The sequence below is a fragment of the Protomyctophum parallelum genome (genome assembly GCF_964188405.1).
Source record: "Protomyctophum parallelum genome assembly, chromosome: 11".
In the NCBI taxonomy this organism is placed as follows: Eukaryota; Metazoa; Chordata; class Actinopteri; order Myctophiformes; family Myctophidae; genus Protomyctophum; species Protomyctophum parallelum.
In genome coordinates, this window is record NC_139707.1 from 38,100,394 (window position 1) to 38,123,068 (window position 22,675).

At 43.1% G+C, this 22,675-nt stretch overlaps 1 protein-coding gene across 1 annotated transcript in view; it reads left to right on the forward strand.

Moving 5' to 3' along the window:
• Positions 1-14,065: 14,065 nt before the first annotated feature.
• The window catches only part of plcl1 (phospholipase C like 1), an 88,987-nt gene continuing 80,377 nt past the window's right edge, over positions 14,066-22,675 (forward strand). The window contains exon 1 of the mRNA XM_083776040.1: positions 14,066-14,998. Coding sequence (XP_083632166.1) covers positions 14,846-14,998 — 153 coding nt within the window. The 5' untranslated portion in view covers positions 14,066-14,845. The remainder of the gene's footprint in view (positions 14,999-22,675) is intronic.

The window sequence follows — 22,675 nt, forward strand, 5'->3', positions numbered from 1 at the left end:
CAGACAGACAGAAAGGACAACGTGAAAGCGAAGCGACAAGCGTGGCTAGCTGCTAGCGGGGAGGGGAGGGGAGGAGGAAAAGGGGAGTGAGTGGGTGGGTGGGTGATGGGGAACGAGGAGACTGTTTGGGGCCATTCGCCCCCTTTGGCTGAAGAAACCAAAGTTGCTTCAAAACAAATTCCCATATGTTATTTTAGGACCTCAGTAGGCTATAGACAGTAGCTAAAAGGCTGGGATATTTAGGTAGCCTGCATGTTGTAAACTGCAATGATAAATGTTTCAATACATTCAATATAACAGTATTTATAACACTAAGTTTAATAGTTTGTCATTAGGTTACTTGTCAGTTGTCAGTGACATTTATAACCTACTTCAAAACAATCATATGAAGGAGTGGAGGACTATAGGCTACCAGTATGGATAGAGTCTACATACTTAACTGTTCTTTCTGATACTAGGCTTTTTAATCAGCTCAAAGGTTTCTAGAGCAAATGCATAGCTTCTCCTGTGTGAATTATTCTGTTGCACAATGTGACCTTAGTCCAGGACTATTCCACCAACTCATTCATATCTTCATATCTCCCAATCAATGTCACTGTAACAAAGACCCCTACATGCTCCAATTTTAGCCATCCACCCCTTAGAGTATATTCTAAGATCCACCCACCCACCCTTTCTTCCTATATCACTTATCCACCTAAAGTTCCATATTGATTTATGATTAGACACCATACTTCCTTGAGGGTTGACTCCGCCTCCCCTCTGGTTCCGGTGGAGGGGGTTGTGACTTGTGAGGTGTGCTGAGGTGATCTTTTTTTTTTAAACAAATCTTTATAACAGTGACATACAATCACATTTTCTCAGAAATATTTTCTTATCCAACAATTTTGTAACACATTTTTCACCCGGTGACAATTACCTAATTGTAATCCTGGGCGCTACTCTACTCTGTCAGCCTGGGGAGAGCCCCAAAGCTTGGCAGAGCTCATGCTTCCTTCAATGCATGAGGAATGCCTGAGGAATGCCGGAGGAATGCATGAGGAATGCCTTATCACCTGACAGGTGATACAATACAATACAGTAGGCCTACACCAGAGCCTTAGATATAGACAGAGTTACGCAAACTGCGTTCACTTCATGGGGCCAGTCCAATGGCGGCTCTCCTACATAGACTTCTATAGAGCAACCAACTGGGACAAGTCCTGGACCGGAAGTAGGCAGAAATGCATTGGACTCAGGCTACAGCCCAGCTTTAATGATCTTAAATCCCTTTATTTTAGATTGTTTTGTAGTACAACATAAACATTAAAGAGACTTTAGTTGTTACTGTACAATACTTTAAAACAGTTAAAATAGCTCTTATTTGCGCCACCCTTGTTGAAAACAATGTATTTCCAATACAACTCCAGCTTGTCTCAGTTCAGGCTGCATGAACAGCGCTCGAGCGCTCGGTTTCTTCCCCCTCTATATCGTAACTATTCTATTAGATGGCTCTGGCCTACACTACAAGGCTCACAATGACATCATTTTGTATTAAGGTTTAGGTGCATGACTGAAATTGCAGCATGTAGGCCAGGGGTGTCTACCCTGGGCCAGCAGTTTCCAAACTTTTTTTTTTCTTGGATCCCCCCCCCCCTCTGTCCCTCCCCTGAGGAAAAACTGATCTTATTTGTGTATTTATCTTGCTACTGTAGGCCACTCTACTCCATGATCATATACTCAAGTGTGGGAGTTAGGTTACAGTTACAGCATAACAGATGACGTTTTAGATTGATATCACCCGAACACCATCAAGGCAGAAAAAGTGGATGAAACAGAATCTCAGGCCACAAGCTATATAAGTACATGCCATGAGTTATTAACATAGAATGTCAAACGAAATGCATTAAAGGCATCTCTGTAAATCAATTGGTATGGAATGGAATGTGTGTTATGATTCTAACATGTATGTTTTAAATCTTATTTTGACATGCATGTGATCTTTGGGGCCTGGGTCCCTAGTTGGAAACCACTGCCCCTATAGGCGACTTTAAGCTTTGTAATGGTCTACTAAGTAGACTGTGTGAAGTAGACTCTACTTCACACAGTCTGTCACTATAGGGCAAGTGAAGGAAAAGCCCAGCATAGCAACAGAAGGGGTTCAGATGCACTGAGGGCAATGAGAGAACACTCACAGTTGACAGCAGGCAAGTCATTTTCTTTGTGCGTGTGTTTGCCATACAGCCATACACTCACCTCTTCCACTCTGCCATTAACACCATTAGCAGCAAGTCACACAAATCATCAATAGGTCATCATGTCAGATAAAGCAACCTCTTGACTTGTGATATTTGTAATCCAAAACCTAGCCCAAAAGCTTGTTATAGGTGGCCACATGTGGGTGACAGGGTCATGTTTCCTGAATGTTAAGTGTTATTTAGGTGGATGGCATATGTCACCACTCACCATGCAACAACCCCCAACCCCACCGCCGCCATTAACATCTAAGTCCTTACCACCGCTGAGAGGCAGAGGATGTCACAAGATGACTGTTCGATTTTCACCCTCCAATCTGATTACACACACACACACACACACACACACACACACACACACACACACACACACACACACACACACACACACACACACACACACACACACACACACACACACGCGCGCGCCTCCCAAAATCCCCCTGACCTCTTCCACTCTGCCCTCATTTACTTTTGTTAAGGAAAGGACCATTAAGGGCCCAGATCCAAACACAGACCCAGGCCTGCTGCTCTGCACACTACACTCTCGCCATTAACCCTTTTGTGATGGACAGACCCACATGAGGCTGCTGTGTTTGTGTGTGTGTGTGTGTGTGTGTGTGTGTGTGTGTGTGTGTGTGAGTGTGTGTGTGTGTGTGTGTGTGTGTGTGTGTCTCAATATGTCTGTCTGTCTGTCTGTCTGTCCATCACAAACACACATACACTGCGCAATTACGCACACACACGTGTGTGACATTAGACATTATAGACATTATATAAACCACAAAAGGTGCTGTCTGCCACACAGTGCACACGCACGCACGCACGCACGCACGCACGCACGCACGCACGCACGCACGCACGCACGCTCGCACGCACGCACGCACGCACGCACGCACACACACACACACACACACACACACACACACACACACACACACACACACACACACACACACACACACACACACACACACAGTCTTTCTGCCATACATTTGGATACACACTTAATCTCCACTTATTGCTGCATCTGTGGCCATTGAAAAGAGCATTGAAAACGTTACACCATTGATTGATTGATTGATTGATTGAAATCTTTATTTAACAGTATGCAGAATGGGTACATTTCAAACCAAAGTCAATACATAAACTGTTACTTTGTGGATGGGACGAACCATGATTAAGACCTGTTTGCAACAGGGTCCACCATTTTCAATTCATCAGAACATTTATAGATGTAGCCTATATACAAATATACACTTTTATAACAAAAAACAGGAAATCATCATATAAAGAAAGTAAAAAGGGAAAAAAAATTACAGTATGGTGAAAAGGGGGTGCAGGGGGACTCAGACCTTATTTTCAGGGACCAGTTTCGAATAGCAGCCATCCGTAGGTGCCCTTTGAGAGCAGTTTTGAAGGAGTCAAGGGATTCACAACACATGTCTTAATGGCTGTTGGTAGGGTGTTCCACATTTTGCTGGCATAGGAGCGAAATTAATTTAGTCTGTTTGAGCCGAATCTGGGTTGCACATGGTTTGTTGAACTTCCTCTGGTGTTGTGGGTGTGGACTTTGTTGACATTAAGTATTTTTAGACAGGTACATGGGTATCTTGGTAGTGTAGCGAATGTCAATGTTATAGACCACCAGACCCATTGCAAGATGCTGTACTCTGTCTGTCGTCAACCCTAAGCCATTCCAGCCTGTCAAAATGGGCAGGGGTGAGGTGGGTTTTGGGAGTGAGGCCAAGTAGTAGCCTGACCAGTTTGTTTTGGGAAGTCTGGAGCCTTGTTTTAAGGACCTTTGATGTGCACGACACGTTAATGTTCTTCCTCCCCGTTTAGTTATATAGTTTCTGACCAGGCATAGATTAGCTCCTCTGAAAAGCCAAGGAGCTTTCCATCCAGCAGGACAGTTGTGTTGTCTGAATGGATTAAAGGAAAGAGAGGAAGGAAACAGCTGGCAAGATGGAAGGAATTATTAGAGGAAAGCTAAGGAGAAGTACAATGACTGTATGTATATTTATCCCTTTGTGTGAGCCGGGGCAGTGGGTTTCCTCCTACCCCAGCTGTCCCATCATCCCATGAAAACACCTGCAGAGTTTGAGTTCTATTGTCTATTCCACTCTGTTGTGTCATGTTATGTCATGTTATTAATTAATAGAGCTGTTTTAACCTTTAAAAAAATGTCTAATATAAGTGACAATGCATTTGCATTCTTCTTTCGGATGAAGGGATATACTCCCAATGTGGGTTGAAGAAATTCTGTCGCGGACTTGACCGAGACAGGAGGAAACCACTGCCATTTGGGTACTCGGCTCCCCCCTAAACAAGACACACTGGGGAGGAAACCCGGGGCCCTCCTTGGCTAAACACTGCAAGGGAAGGAACTGGACAGTGTGTACAGGAGTACATTAAACACTCCTGTACACATTAAACACTCCTATGAAACTGGAATATCCTCCTTTCAGTTTGAGTTTATAACATCATCACAGTACTATCAGAGAAATGGAAGGTAGTATGCTATACACAGCAAAATGTATTAATTAACCTTGTAAAGTTAGAAACATTCAACTAGCATTAATAAGCCTAACCTATATTTAATTGTTGTCTTCTTTGGTACATATAGTCACAGATGTGAGGGGAATTCTTATTCGTTCTCATAAATTACATGGATAACAGAGGGGTATCTGTATCACAGGAACACATAGTCCATATCAATGGAGAAAACCAAGAAAACCAAAGATGACTATATGTATTCCTTTGCTAATGCTGCCATCTAGTGTCTATAGCATCCTAGTCACAATTAGTTTAGAGGGAATAGAAGTTGAAAGACTTGTGAGAGAGATTGCTCTATGAACCCTTTGCCTTTGTGTTTTTCTTTTCATCATATATTTATTTTTAAGTAATCGTATGGTTAATTTCTGCATAAGATTGGGGTTGAAGACCTAAGAAAACCATAGCATAGAAAACAAGCAAGCACATGTTTTCAAGCCTTTCATAAAATATGTCCTTGCACTGCGTGGTCTGTGTGGTATGCTTTCACAATATAGTAAGACGAACAGTGTAAGCTATCTACACTACAGTATAGCTCTGTGTGTTAGCCAGACAAATTCCTGCACATACCGTATCTTGTGAATAAAACTACAGTATTCTGATATTCATTCAAAGTGAACTACACCAATTAACCAATATAGAGCAGTAGGACTTACAGAATATAAAAGATTACTGAATGAAAAATGTGAAGTATCATAATGTAAAGTTATTTTGTAATTAGAATATTACAGCAGTCACTCGATCCTGTAGATTTACACTCATTTGATGAATTAGACTCTTCCTTACCCAGGAGTCAGCCCAGCTCCTTATCCAGTCATATCAAAACTTGGCTATTGTAACTCCCCCCTTTACTGGCCTACCGGCATGCGCACTTAAGCTTCTCCAAATGATCCAGAATGCAGCAGTTTGCTTGGTATTCAACCAGCCAAAATTCTCATGTCTCCCCCCTTCTCAGCTCCCTCCATTGGCTCCCGGTCGTGGCCGGCACTACTGACCGGCCAGAGTACAAAACTCTGGCCTTCAAAGCAACCAAAAGGTATGGCATCCCCATATCTTGCAAGTCCCTACAAACCCTCCCACGGGCTCAGATCAGCCAACAATAAACTAAGGGTAGTCCTTTATCTCTCCCCAAGAACCCACATTGGCGCTAACCATTTTAGAGAATTAAATTGGCTCCCAGTGGAAGGCAGAATACAACAACTGAGACTCATTATGGTCTATAAAATTTTAAAAGAACAATGCCCAAAATATTTTAAAGGTTACTTCCCGTATGATAACCAGTTCCATAGTTTGAACACAAGGGCTAGTGTAGCTGATCTTAAACCACCAAACCTGAGACATAGGGTAGGTAGAAGCTAATTTAAATATACAGGGGTGGAGGATTGGAACAAAATCCCAAGGGAATTTAAATTTGCCCAGTCTTTGAACATTTTTAAAAATATGTTGAAAAAGTGGCTGATGGGCAAGTTAGTATAGTGCTATATATATTATTTATTAATATTTATCTATTTATTGTCTTTTGTTTATTGATCTATGATGGCTGGTTGTAAATGTCATTAGTATTGTAATGTTAGTACACATGTTCTTCTTATCATATGCTAAATATTTATTTATTTTGATCACAATGGAATTAAGTCCTCTGACCTTTTGTGCAATCCTGATAATTCTGTACTGATCTTCTATGAATTGTATCATGAATATATTAAAATAATAATAATAATAATAAAAAAATAAAATAAAAAAACGCAGGGAAGCTGGAAGTACCTTCACAAAAAATGCCGGACAACGCTCCACTGGTCTCAAACTATTCTTCCTTCTGGCTCCAAAACTATGGAATGCAGTTCCCATTGCAATTAGAACTGCAGACTCACTCCCAATCTTCTGCCGTCGTCTGAAAACCCACCTCCATGTACGGACTCCATCTTAGTCTGTACGTAGCACTTGCCATAGCACTTGCCCTAGCCTCAGCGACCTTACAGGCGTATGCAAAGGCTAAACTTAAATAACTTAGATAGCATTCTATGTAGACATAGCACTATAGTGTATACGTATAGTTTCATTATATAGATATAACACTGTTTTAGCTTACGTATGATTCACGATGACTATTTTTTATGTATTTAGAGATGGATTAAGAGTGTCTGCCAAATGCCTAAATTGTAATTGTTAATTGAAAAAATAAAGGAAGAATACTGTTTATCATAAGCTGAGGACACAAAAGGTTTCTGTTCCATCTGTTCCAGGGGGTAGAAAGAAAAGAAAAGATTGAAAAGGTACAGTCAGACTTGGGCCCAGGCAATAGCTTTAATCCAAAAAGGTTCCACATGTCAGGGAACAAAGAACGACTTCAACAACTGAAGTAGGGCAATCAACTAACTACACGTACCTAGGGTTGAAGATCGGTTCAACTGGAGATTAAATAAACTTGGCCATTAATGAACTTTAAGAGAGCCAATTGCACTATGTAGCAATGTCCTCTCATAAAACACACATTTAGAAAATGGGAAAAACAACCAATACTATAATCACCTGATTCAGCGCCCATACCCTAGGTGGGGTTGGCGAAAGGGCCTTTCTGTGGGGAGTTTGCATGTTCTCCCTCTCTCTTTCTCTCTCCCCAGGCTTGCAGAGGGAGAGTAGCACCCAGGATTACAGGCAATTGGTTTACTTACTTACTTATTCCTCTTGCACTTCAGGGCGCATAGAGCCAATTAACCATAGCCAAGGTCTCTGCATCTGGGTCTGTCGTGGGCAAGGTGTTGAGCTTGTGCCAAAGTCACGTTACATGCTTCAAGGTCCTGGGATATTTCATCCAACCAGCGGGTGTAGCGGGCGCCTCTAGGTCGGATTAAAGGCCAGGATGGTGCGTGTTGGATGTTCCTCTGGCAGGCGGGTGACGTGGCCATACCAAAGCACCCGCCGGATTGCTGCGAGACGGGAAGCTGGGAGCTGTTGGGTTGGCTCTCTTAGAGTCTTCATGGTTAGTGACATGCTGGCTCCACGAGATGCCTTCCATCCTCCTGAGGGCTCTGGAATCAAAGCCATCGAGCCTGGCCGCCAGCGTGTTGTTCAGCGGCCAAGTTTCCGAGCCGTACAGGAGCACAGAGATGACAGAGGCATTGTAGACTCTGAGCTTTGTCGCCCTTGATATGTACCGGTGTCGCCACAACGGCCCCCACAAAGGCTGCATCACAGAGGCTGCTAGGGCGCGACGTCGGTCGACCTCTGTTTTGAGGTCACCGGTGTTGGTCACTGTCGAGCCAAGATATAGGGGACAAAGTGGACAGGGGTGCCATCAAACAGGAAGGGTGGTGGGTCTGGTCCATCGCCTACATTCATAAGTTCTGTCTTGGACCAGCTTACCTTCAGGCTGAGCTGTTTGGTACATTTTTAGGCAATTGGCACCGGGTGAAAAATAGGTGGACATTCTGAGAAAATATGTGAACATCCTTATTATAATATTAAAATTGGCGTATGAGCGTATTGTCTAACCTCAATGTGTCGCCATGGCATCAGGCACAAACCAATCAGTCAGCTCCATATCTGGGCACAAAAGGGGTATAGGAAAAACAACTGACAGATACAGATAGATACAGAGATCTCCATATATTATGGGCATATCGGTGGCATCGGCGGTACAACGTACGTGTGAAGGCTGCGTAGTGGCCCGAACCTCTAGTTTCAAGAAAATAGCCGATATACAAGCTCACAGTGCGAGTATATATAGGTCGGCTGTTGTCGGTGAAGAGAGTTGGTGTAGAGGGGAAAAATCAGACCTGTCTGAAGTGAGTGGTACTGTACTGTACTGTACTGTACTGTACTGTACTGTACTGTACTGTACTGTACTGTACTGTACTGTACTGTACTGTACTGTACTGTACAAGCCCTCCTCCCTGGCCTGTGTGTGTCTGTGTGTTAGGCTGTGCAACAGTGACACTTGGTGGTGAACAAACGCTATAACGCTATTTTTGTGCTTGGACTCAGGGACAGACCCAGCCACACACATGTGGTTGCACCACTCAAAGAAGGAGGGGACTAACGAAGTATAAATATAGGATTTTTCTTTAGTAGTAGAGATCTCTCATTTTGCTGCAGACGTGATGTTTGGGCAGTGTGAGCTATACTAGCTTGTGTGTGGAATCATGGAATGGAGCCATGTGTATTTGGCAGGTCAAGCCACAAAACTGACAGGTTGCTGTTGTTCTTTCTTGCCTCCCTGATGATCTGTGTCACCAGACAAGTGTGCTCCAGACAGCCTGGCATCCCTGAAATGCCACCCATCTGGACTGAAGTCTCAATGTATTGTTATGGAAGTTTTCACAGTATACAGGCTATGTATTCTTGGCCAGAATGTGTGCACAGAGGATTGGAAACAGCACTAAAGAAGACTTTCACCTCAACACACAGCAGGAGATGATACAAAACGGATCCAACTGGTTGGCGTTTTTCTCGCTCGGGATTCGCACCCTTCACTTTCCATTATTCTGGGATATTCTCCCTTCTCCAGAATACTCGCACAAACTTCTTCAGACCAGGGTTATTATAGTTAACTGAAACTAACTAAATAATAGATATCTCGTGGTAATAGCTTACCACGAGATACCACCACTGTGGTAGCATAGCATGAGGCCTTTCAGCAAAACACAGGAGAGAGTGTTGACTGGCCAGCGACTGAATGTCTTTCTTTGGACATTGAGCTAATGTTTGGACAGGATTCACATTACTTTTTGGCTTATGCATGGGATCATCTTGCTACCAATTGAAACCATTTTGAAATCCATTTTCCATGTGGACCAAAAGTAATTGCATAAGCATAAGCCTCCAAAATCAAACTCCTTTGCCAAACACAAGAACACAAGATTTGATAAAAGAGCATTAATCCAGAATTAATAATAATATTTTTACCGTATTACTTACGCAAGCAGAGCGCACAAGTACTGCGATCGGCTGGATATGTATTTTTTTGCAACCCATTTTGCAAGTCTGTGTATGGTTGGAATAACGTGTTCCTTCCACGCGCTACGTCCAACCGGAGAAACTCCCCCCTGTCAGGTGGTATCTCGTGTTATTAACTGAAACTAACTAAATAATAGATATCTCGTGGTAAGCTATTAGTCTGAAGAAGTTCATGCGAGTACACCTGTAGTAGTGTAGACTAGAGTCTCTAGTCTACATTGTAGCATTATAGCAACAATGAAACTCTATAGACTCTATTAATGTAATCCTGGGCATGTATTTCTTTGCAACCCATTGTTGCTATAATGCTACAATGTAGACTAGAGACTCTAGTCTACATTGTCTAGTCACTAGACAACTTAGAGGTGTAGGGATCTAGTCTACATTGTACCATTGTAGCAACACAGAACACACACACACAGACACACACACAGACACAGACACACACACACACACACACACACACACACACACACACACACACACACACACACACACACACACACACACACACACACACACACACACACACACACACACACACACACACACAAACACACGTGCGCGTGCAAGACACACATAGGAATGTAGTAGGAGTAAGTGAAGCTCCTATGAGGGGATTTATTATAACACTGTGAAAAAGCAACATTAGCCATCTTACTCTTCTGTCTCAATTCGGTGAAATGTCTTCTGTAATGGATCATGATGGAAGTAGCGTTTGCTCCCCCACTACTAACAATAGAGATGTTGTTGTACAGGGCTGTCACTGACCATCACTAGTGTGCTGATTTATATAACCAGAAAACAGAAACAAGTTAAAAAGTTAGTTTCAAGTGAAGAGCGACGTGTTTCTTTATTATTATTTTAATATGTTGAAGTATAAATTGGGCTTAAGGGCTTTGACAAAGTATACAGTATATTCTTAAATACTGTATGATGCACGTGAGTGTTTGACGTCACATCATTGAACTACGCTAAGAGCTAAGAGAAATGGAAACAAACGCTACGGAAAGATTGGCCACCCATGGAGTGGATTATCGTTGGCTGTCTTACCCTGAATGCAAAACTGTTCCCCAGAACTGTCTGACATGACTGATGATGGTAAAGTAAATAAAGGAATGAGGATTAAACCCGCTGGCCCAAGATGTTTGATATGAAAACACTGAATGTGGATCCACTGGACGTTGCAAAGTGGTTGAATTGAGGGTGCTACAGAGTCCAAATGTGTGCTATATGGTGATGTTTACGTGCTGCCGAAGGTTGTTGAGAAATGTTTGTGTCTGTGTGAGTGGTGGATGTGTACAAGAGTGATTGAGAGAGAGCTGAGTGTGAGAGAGAGAGACAGAGAAAAATCGAGAGCAGGAAAATGGAGTTTGTAGCAGTTGAGGATGGGCTGTTCTTTGGCATTGGGAAGAATTTTTCAAGGCCTTGAGGGTGATAGCAGGCAAACTCAACAATGCATCAAGAGAATATGTACCCTCATGCACGTGAGCCTGTGCACGCACGCACACACACACACACACACACACACACACACACACACACACACACACACACACACACACACACACACACACACACACACACACACACACACACACACACACACACACAGGGCCGGATTAACACCTCTGAGGGCCCCTGGGCACTGAAGCTAGAAGGGCCCCCCCTTCGCACGCAACATTTTTGCTGTTTTGTAGCCGTTTTGGGGCAGTTTTATGCCGTTATATTGGCCTATTTCCGGTCGCCTACCCCCCCCCCCCCCCACACCTCCCCAGAGTGACAGCCAATCTAGCGCGTTGTTGCTGCTTTAGACACAATTGCACCCCTGGTGCCCAAGGGCCCCTGGGCACGTGCCCAAAGTGCCCATATGGTAGATCCGGCCCTGCACACACACACACACACACACACACACACACACACACACACACACACACACACACACACACACACACACACACACACCATACAAATGCCTTCTCCCTCTCTGTCCCTCTTCTCACACCACTGTGGTAGCATAGCATGAGGCCTTGAGTTTCAGCAAAACACAGGAGGAGAGGGAGTTGACTGGTCAGCGACTGAATGTCTTTCTTTGGACATTGAGCTAATGTTTGGCCAGGATTCACATTACTTTTTGGCTTATGCATGGGATCATCTTGTTACCTTGAAACCATTTGAAGGCCATTTTCCATGTGGACCAAAAGTAATTGCATAAGCCTCCACTGCATAAGCCTCCAAAATCATAGGTAAATATCTGACTAGGCACAATAATAAGTAACATATTCTCATATACAATGTGAATTTAGCAACACAGCAAAAGCGTAGGTAGTCTATCATGACCGTCCTAGAGAGTCAACTTTCTATTCAAGACTCTCGCACATTTGAGAAATAGTAGATCCTGACACCCCTCAGCAAGGTGTGACCTGGTGGTCTCCGTGCGCTAATAGCCCACACAGGCTGATGACATTCCACAGTGCGCTCGTGAGCCACATCTCACAAGGCTTCACAGGGGCTTTGCTACTTGGGATCATAAGGTCGTTGAAAAAAGTGGGATAGAGCAAATGAGATTTTAAGTGAAGTCACAGTTACCTTCAAACTGTTTCACCTACACTACAAGCCGTATTATTAGATGCTCAAAGTCTAGCTATTTGTGGCATGTCGTCACCGAGGTGAAGCCTATATGCAGAATGCTCTTTTGGGTGCATAGTAGTGACCTCTGTGTCTGTTACATAAAAGCGTATCATTCTAAAGTGAGGGTGATAGTGAAAGGAGTAGGAGTCTACACGTCCACTGGTTTCTGCAGTGTGTCGACTAAAGTAAACTAGAGGGTGGCAATAAGCTCTCACTGATTTACATCATGTGCGTAAAACGTCTCACAAGATTATTAAGTTAATTGAAATGTAAATTTGTAATTCATGACTGACGCTGATTGGTCCACAGAAACAATTATTATTATTTGCGACTGTAGTGATACTCCAGAATACTCGCAGGAACTTCAGGGTTATTATAGTTAACTGAAACTAACTAAATAATAGATATCTCGTGGTAAGCTATTACCACGAGATACCACCACTGTGGTAGCATAGCATGAGGCCTTGAGTTTCAGCAAAACACAGGAGAGAGAGTTGACTGATTGTCTTTCTTTGGACATTGAGCTAATGTTTGGACAGGATTCACATAACTTTTTGGCTTATGCAGGGGATCATCTTGCTATCAATTGAAACCATTTTGTGCGTAAATGCCTCACAAGATTATTAAGAACATTAATTGAAATGTAAATTTGTAATTCATGACTGTTCCATATAAGCTATGGCCCTCTCCATATGAAGATCACGACACTGACCTCATCAAAACCTGGATAGCCATACATGGAGAAGACTGGATCATCACTGGATCATCATGGGAGGCATGACCATATATCTTATATGGAGGCGTGATGACACGAGACGTGACCATATATGACATGTGATGTCACGAGGCGTGACCCATATATGGAGGTGTGGGGTGACTAACGGACTGATGGACGGGAGATGCAGGTTATCATAGTAAATGCTCACAATAAGCTGTTGCGCATCTGATCAAAAGTGTTGATATCACTCTAACGTGGTGGGTCGCTGTGGGATGCAGGGACCCCCGGGTCTCCTTTTTGGCTAAATGTCTTGACTGTATGGGCCTATCTCGTGTTGTTAATATTTCTGACTAAAAGTATTCAATCAATCAATCAATCAATCAATCAATCAATCAATCAATCAATCAATCAATCAATCAATCAATCAATCAATCAATCAATCAATCAATCAATCCACTCTCAAGCTAACTTTGTTAGCCTACTATAGCATCAAATTCACTTCAACCACTTTTTATTTTAGACTTGTCAATAGCCAACCTACAACAAGCTCAGTCACACCGGTTGCAACTTGCCATTCATGCATACTTTATTTACGTTTTGAGCTGAAAAGATATTGGCCAAAAATATTCATTTGGGTGGGGGTCTGACTCACTCTTGACAATATGAAAACGTTTGAGAACCACACACACAGCCTTTAAGGGAACATCTGGAACCGTACCAGTCTAGTGAGGCATTCCAGAGCCACCACTCCCCACTCCACCCATCTGCGCTCTGGAGCTACTACTAGTTTCCACATGGTGGAGGCTTGGAGCGCATTGGCTCCACCGCGTGTCACTCATGCTTTGTGGCCCGGGTATGGGAGGAGCAGGGTGAATGGATGAAGCGAGATCAACGGACGAGAGGCGGTGCAGCTGTCAGTTGTGTTCCTCATTCTCGTGAAAAGTCGGCTTGTTGTTCAGACTACTAACTGCTTTCAGTGCTTTGGCCGTGGCTCCGCTGAGCGCATGCAATGTGTACACCGTTGGAACATGAGGGTTCGCTTCCTGAGTGCGCGCAAAACAGCGTTGAACCCTCTTCAGCACTTTGAAACCGATTTTGGGAGAAAAACGTAGGCTTTTAGTTTTGGAACGCCAATCTGGATACATCCAACAAGCCAGACCCCCCAGCTTTTTCTTTTTGACACATGCCTTTCCACCAAGAGAAGGTTGTTTTAACTCTTTAAGTGAATGTTTTGACGGACGACACGCATCTCAGTGCACAGTCCCACACCTCACGGAGAGACTTGTTGCATGGAGAGCAACCCATCCCAGGGGGGCTGCACCCTATTATCAATCCCCGTTCATTACAAAGTAGCTATATCCACATGCGTGTATAATGGTCTGATTTTAAAAGAGAAGACTGTGCGTGGGGGTGAAATTGAATGATGTTCTGTTCATTTCAGTTGAGCTGCCGTCTGCTGAATGAACACTAGTGATTCTTTCTGAACATTTTGTCGTGGTGGTCTCTCTGGACACAATTAGGGGGAGTGGAGTCACTGGTTCGGGTTCTTCTCTGGTCACAGATGAGCGACCGAGCCCACTTGGATTAAGCTTTTTAGAAAAGTGCTGCCTCTCGGACTCTCGCACCTATAACCCATCTGTCATTTAAATGGCAGCCAAAACAACCAAGAGAAACTTCGCGCGAGGCAAATTCGTCCAGTAGATTGATTTTCTCCCGAAAAGTTCGAAACCAAGCTAGGCTTCTTGTCGACATGTCGGAGCGCGATGAGGACGAGTTCATCCCACCGAGAGCGTCCCGTGGCCGGCGGAGCGGCGTTATCCTCCCCGGTGGTGGTGGCCAGGACACCGACACCATCCTCCTAGAGTCGATGAAAGCAGCTCCGCGCCGAAGCAGCATCATAAAGGTTAGAGACCGTGACTGAAACATGTACTATTGCATTCATTTTGTTATGGTCAACACGTTCAGAACCATAAATTAGGCATATTGCCGTAAATTCCGTAATATTATTGCTTTTAAATCTGGTGCCAGTCATCAGTTGGGCTATAGAGGCAGGTGTGTTCATTTCTTCATCTCAAATCAAACGACGACAGTAGTTTCTGGTTTGGTTTTAGTTTGTTGCTAAGTGTAAAGAGAGAGGGCTGTATAGCCTAAGCCTGTAGGTATGCAGCTGAACCCAGATGTATCCTGGGCTGCCTGCATGGCTAGTGTACCGTACAGTAGCCTATTAGTGTACTGGACGCGCACTGTGACTGGACATTACAACAGCGCATTTCATGCCACCAGCTGGGCGATCCTCTGGTCACGTACGTACGTCCAACGCGGCACACGTGCGTACCTATACCGGTATATTCACATGCCAGGCCACTGGCCAGATCCAATCTGAATAATCCGACTGGCTCTCTCACATTTGAATGGTTATGAAAGTAACCACACCACATTCTTTGTAGGATTAATCATGCCACGTGAAAAAAAAGTCCTGTTCATAAGAAAGCTTAACCTACTTTCTAAGCATTCTTTTGTGTTAATAATGCTATGACGCACAGGCTGATGAGCTGTGTTCCTGCGTTATATGTGTGATTTACACAGCATACTGGATATTGCACTATAATATTTCCTTGCCAGCACAGACTAGTTATAATGTATGCACTTGGTCACTTGGGTGATAAATAAACCTGTGGTTTACTGTGTGGGCGGGGTTGGCCTATAGTCTTGACTTTGACAAACTGACATGTTGACATTTTAAGCAGACAGATTAAGATCACTAGCAGATTGACAGACAGGTGACGTGTTGTGGTTTCGTTTGCTATACGGTCAGATGGACCCTCGCCTATACAAACAGACCTACCCTGGTTTTCCATGGTCACCTGTGATCAAATTGCAGGTCATCTGAACCCACTGAGTGAGCAGGGATCATGTTTGACAATCACTACCTCTCATGTCTAACATATCCACCTCTCCTGAGGTGGATGTGTTAGACATGAGAGCCTAGGTAGAATTCCTATTAATGTATGATGCCGCGTAAAGCTCAGTCCACATCAAAGATACACAACTTGTTGGAACTATAGCAGCCAGTTGCAGCGGTCTGACTCTGAATTGACCCGTTGCACATCAGCGCAGTTTTTGGATTCTGTTTTAAGTTGTTGCAATGGTCGGAAGTGGTTGCAAGTAAGCAACGGGTTGTGGGCTTAATTTTAAAGAAAGTTGCAGCTGGTCACATGGGTAAGTCAATCACTGTGCCACTGATACTCGCTGGCAGGAAGTAGATGAAAGGAGGGACAGAGCAAGATGATGAGAGGGGCGATGTCAGTGACAGGCACAATCAGCTGTCACCATGCAAAGCAGGAAGGAGAGGGAGCAAGAGAAGGAGTGTGTGTGTGTGTGTGTGTGTGTGGCAGGGTGAAAACTGAAAAGAAGAGAGATTTTTAAATTATTATTTTTTTATCCCAAGATTTTGCAACCCAGTTTTTTCACCCAGTGCCAAATATCTAATGTAATCCTGGGCGCTACACTTCCTCTGCCAACCTGGGGGGGGCGCAGTGGACTGACCTCATGCCTCCTTCCATGCATGAGGAGTCCAAGCTGCTTCTTTTCACCTGACAGGGGGGAGTTTCTCTGACCGGACGTAGCGCGTGGAAGGAACACGTTATTCCGACCAGTTCCTTTCCCCTCCATCAGGCGCCTCGGCTGGCAAGGGGGAGGTAGTTTAGAGACCAGGATTACTGCATGTTTTTTTGAGGGTATCTACCCTAGGGGACACGGGGAGAACATGTGAGGGTACCTACCCTAGGAGACACGGGGAGAACATGCAAAAGGCCCTTTCGCCAACCCTACCTCGGGTATGGGCACTGATGACGCGGAGGAGGGAACACGCCCACAGCGTCCCCAGCGGGAATCGAACTCAGGACCTTCTAGCTGTGCGGCGACAGCACTACCGACTGTGCCGCCATGCCCCTGAGATGGGATGAAATCAAGGCTGGGCATTGTTGGCAATTAACCAATCATTTATCAAAGACAAAAGTCAACATTTAGAACCAATAACTGACACTTATTTAATGGTGCCATTACATGATACGTCCAAAAATAGCAAAATAAGTTGCTGATTTACAAGCTGGAGCTTGTTGTATCTGCTATTTTCACTATTAAAAAAAATCCTTCGTTAATCGTTATCGAGGTAAAAGTTTTAAGTAATCGTGATATTGATTTGAAGTCATAACGCCCAGCCCTAGATGGAAGTGTCTGGTAGAATAAACTGGGATGGCTTAAGAGAAGCATTTTGTTCTGGTAGGACGTTAGGTGTTGGCGGTAAATGTTCACACTTCAGCCCTGTTCCACAGCTCCACTGCTGAAACAACACAGGGGGGTCCCCACCCTCTTTTTAAGCCTCTTTGTGCATCGAAACCTACTGCCCGCTGAGCCCACTGGAAATGACAGAAAGGCTGAGGTGGTCTTATACCCTGCCTCGTCAAGGCTCAGATTACCAGTCAGAACATGCATGCTCACGCACACATGGCTGCCATAGAGCCATGAAAAGTGATAATGATTCGTGGGGCCCCGAGGGTTACTGTACATGGGGGCCCGCAGTATTAATATCATTTTCAGTTTATGTTTAAAGGGGCCTGGTATCGTATCTTGTCACGGGGCCCAGAACGTCTGGCAGACGGCCCTGCTCATACACACGCAATCCCCCCCCCTTCCAATCCATCACATGCAGACAAAGAGCTGCAATTCGAAATTTCTATTTTCTGCCCAGGATTCAAACTCTGTTCATCTGCACGAGAGGCCAAACTTCTACCGTTCACACAAGTGGAAATCCCTGCTTACTGGCAGGGGAGGTATTTTGGGCATACGCTTCAGGCAGTACTACTTGTCAACCAGTAGATGTCCTACCTGACACCAGGGTCTAGATTCTAGACCCTGGTGAAACTTATTTAAAATAAATGAAAAATGTTTGTTACAACAATATAACACGTACATGATCTGAAGCGGTTGAAGGTGGTCTCCCTTTATGGGAGAATTCTAGACTCTAGAATTCTTTTTCTTATATTGTTGTAACAAACACTTCCAGATCGGTTAAAATTACATTTTCATTTCTTTTAAATAAGTTTCAGATTGCAACTTTAATGCTGTCATTGCACAGCCAGTGAACTTTGAAGTGGTACATGCTGGTAACCGTAATGTACATCCCCGCTGTACACAGTAAAATCAGCTCACAGTGTTCATTTGTCCATAAAGAGCTCGATACACCTGCATACCTGCACTGGTCTTACATTGGGTGTAAATGGATGTGAAACCCCAGAGATGTGCCAGAGGCTAGAGCATATCTCTTCTTAACAACGTTTTGCGTGTGTGTGTGTGTGTGTGTGTGTGTGTGTGTGTGTGTGTGTGTGTGTGTGTGTGTGTGTGTGTGTGTGTGTGTGTGTGTGTGTGTGTGTGTGTGTGTGTGTGTGTGTGTGTGTGTGACATTGTATGTGTGTTTAAAGGACCACTTCACCACTTTTCAACCTATCTTCAAATTCTTCATATAATAGGTCCTCACTAATAATCATGATAAAATGGCACGATTTATTTCTACTCATTCTGTGTCTCATAGGAGGGCTGTGTGGGCAGTCCTAGAAACCGTCCTCCAGTGACATCATCATTAGGCAGATTTATTTTACAAAAATGTTTCGATTTTTATTATCGTGAGAACGATGGCTTCCATTTTCGCATTGCAACTTTTCAGGACTAGAAAGCCTGCAGTTTCTATTAGCTTGTATTCCCCATCGATGATCACTGGAGGACGGTTTCTGAACTGCCTACAACCCTCCTATGAGATACAGACCGAGTAGAAATTTGTGCCGTTTTTTCATTATTATTAGTGAGGACCTATTATATGAAGATAGGTTGAAAAGTGGTGAAGTGGTCCTTTAAATAACGTCGAAAGGATATACCGGTACTACTGAATGTATAACTATTGGAATGTGCGACAAGTTAAACATTTTTGAGATGTTCTCTCCGGGTCAATTCAAGGGTGTTTTTCTTTTCTTTTTTGACTGGGTCCTCCGATTGATTCAAGGGTGACTTGTGTGTTCAATAGATTCAATACCACAAATCTGTCCATGTAAACACTTGCACGCACGCATGCACTTAGGCGCGCACACGCACACATGCATAAGCACACTTCCAGTTGTCATTAAAGCAGAGGTGCTCAAGAAAAGGGAAAGTACAAGTGTGAATGTGAGCTGATTGTTCAGAGTTCTGTTGTGTCCAACCATACTGAAGAAATTAGTATGAAATAGAAACCCTCTGTCACGTTAGGGGAATAGAGTGAAAAACAATTAAAGTGCATTTGGATTTAGAAATTTCCAATTTTAATAGTATGCATTGAAATACCGAATTCCAACCCATCTGAACTCTTATTTTCACGTTTTTCCTTAGCAACGTTCTCTTCACATTTTTCCGTAGCAAATATGAATATGAATATGGATTGGTCTAATAGAAATAGTGTGTTTGTGTGTTTTGAGAGGGATGGTAAAAGTAAAAAGCAGAGAAATTTAATGTAATGAGAAATATGTCAGAAATTCAATTGAAAGCAACGTTTCTTCTGTTTGTCCAGTTTACATACAATCAGCCATTTATACTGTATTATAATTCAGGTCACTCCCACATGGATTCGTTGGCCTGGCTGTCAGTGAGCCATTTTCCTGCATATTAGAATGAGTAAGAGGGACGTTAATCTCAATCAAGTTAAACCGATTGGAGCCAGGGACGCAATATTAATCTTCCCCTTTCCAAACCAACAGCAAATAGCATTACTGTGCAATAGGCCAAACCATTGAAACCATGCAAACCAACTAAAGCACAACACTCTGCGGTGTGGTGGATGTGTCATTCAGGCATCCGTGAGCAGGATTAAAACCAAATTTATGCTCAGTCGCATTGCACATTGTTAATACCTGATTACTTAGTCTCGTAGTTTGACTGCCAAAAGAATATATTTTCAATGCAGTATAAATTAGGTTTTAATTACTGACAGACACACATTGAGAGTTGAGACTAGGGATGCACCGAAAGGGAAATTCTTGGTCGAAACCGAATACCGAATATAGGAAACAGTCGGCCGAAAACCAAATACCGAATATCCGAATATGATTAATATTATATACCGTATATCTTTTTTCCTACCGCTGTCATGGCCGTACCTTAAAGCTACCTGATTTATGGTAAAATAAATGGTTATGGCAAAACTAACTTAAATAATAATCACTATTATGGGTCCATAAAACATTTATTCAGCTCTTTTGAATGCATTAATTGCATACACTATTCGGTGATATATTTCCTCCTATTTGGGCCGAAACTGAATAGGCCGAAAATGAATTGTCTGAATATTGAATATTTTCTGCGGACGAATATTCGTGCATCACTAGTTGAGACACAGACAAACAGACAGACACTGACATGCACTGATACACAAAGACACACATCATGACACAGACTCACACTGACACACGCATGCACGCTGACACACACAGACAAGCACGAACACACACTGACTGACTGACTGACTGACAGACAGACATACAGGATTTCAAGATGTGGCTCAGGGGAAGGCTTGTTGACTGTCTCCTTGACAGACCTGCGTGTTGCCTGACTGCTCTTATCACTGCACTGGAGGATGTAGGGTTGGGCAATTAACCCAAAATAGAACATATCCAAAGATATCATATAGAACCTGTCACCAACTTAATGATTTCCCCAAAGCATGTGTTCATGAAGCATCCCCTTAACGTGATGTAATGTTGAGTTAAATCAAATCACTGGTGCACAGACATTGACTGTCTAATTACGTTTTTGAATTCAGTGTCTGTGAACCAGTATATCTCACAGTATATCTCACCAGTATATCTCTGTTTACATCTCTCTGGTACAAAGCTGTTTCGCATTCCAAAAAGTACAGATGTGCAAGCTACCACATTGTTGGCATGTAGATGTACATTCAGGTGATTTGGGCTTTGGTTTCAGCTGTTAAAATTATTCATTCCTTAAATTATTTTAAAATCACAAAGAATATGCATTCCTTCATTTGAAGATTTTTTTTTTTTTTTTTTATAAGTTTATATAGTTTAGGGCTAATGAAAGTTACAAGTGTGGTGTGTGCGATATGAAGTGTGAGATTATCATAATGACAGTAATCCGTTTATCGCTCGTTAATGTCAAGGCAATTATGTTTATGCACTGTCAAATAGGTCTATACATCTATTCTAAGATAACATACAGTATACCTGTATAAACATATATTATCCTGGTCATCGCTGTGCACAAATGTGTTATATATATATACTGTATACATCTTCGTGTTTTGATCACAAAATCCACATATTTTCCGAAAATGTGCGGCCCCCCCACACACCATCATTTTACAGTTGTGGCCCCCAGCCTAATCTAGTTGAATTCCCCTTGATCTAGCCCCCTGCACCGTGATCAGACACAGAGGGGCACTGTCTGTTAGTGTTATTATTGGGGTGTAGCCCCTGGTGGGGAATTGTGCCCACTGACTGAGTGCTTTCTAGTCCTTTCTCTCTCTGACCATATCCGTTGCTGCTGTTTCGACTCGAGACCGACAACATCTCGGCTCACTTAATTTGACAAAGTTGTTTGTTTTATGTACATATTTGTTTATACATATTGTACATATTGCACATATTATTTTAGGCATTTTTGCTTTATACACATGATGTTGTGATGAAGTAGACGGAAAGATGTCTGAAGGTGTCTGAAAAAGTAAGACACGTCCGAGCTCTCTGGGACAGACATGACAGCGCTGGCCTGTGCTTCAAGGGGCGCCCCCGACCAACAGACTTATCTGATCGAATGATCTGATTCATGATATAACAGGTCGTATCTGCTTTTATCCATGTCATTTTCTGTTCATATTCATATCACATGGACCCATTCTTTTTGGGATATGTATCGTGGGTAATCATTAAAATATGCCATTTCTTAAGGTCCCATGACTTATGTTTACAGCCTTTTATTGGACTTTAGATAACATTTTGAACTCAATAACGACGCATCAGTTGTCAACAGTCAAGAAACCAAGATGACCAAGCTGACATTACAATTATGTGGTTGAAACTAATCGGTCAGCTAAGATGATGCATAACCACTCCAGATTGTTTTGAACTTTTACTGTTTTGTTCATTTTACTTGCCTTTCTCAGAAACGATATCATGTGGTCCTGTTAGCTATGTCCCATTGCCCTATTCTTTCTCAACCTCTCCTTCTTTGTCTAGGCTATATCTCTTTCTCTCATGTGTTTTCTCAAGAGTTCAGTTTTCAAGGTATTGTCTCATGCACGTACAATACAGCTGAAGCAACATTGCAGGCAGTGCAATTCTTGTAATTTGACCATGCCCAACAGGGTGGATAAAAATAAATAAAACAATAACCAGAAAAGTGCGCCAGGCTGGGTTGCCTACCCAAGGCTTAGTTTGTTTCAACAAATGTGTGGCTCAACTTATTAACGTTTGCTGCTAGGAAAAATATCCTTTTGTTTTGGATCAAGGATGTTGATCCATCAAAGAAATCATGGCATAAC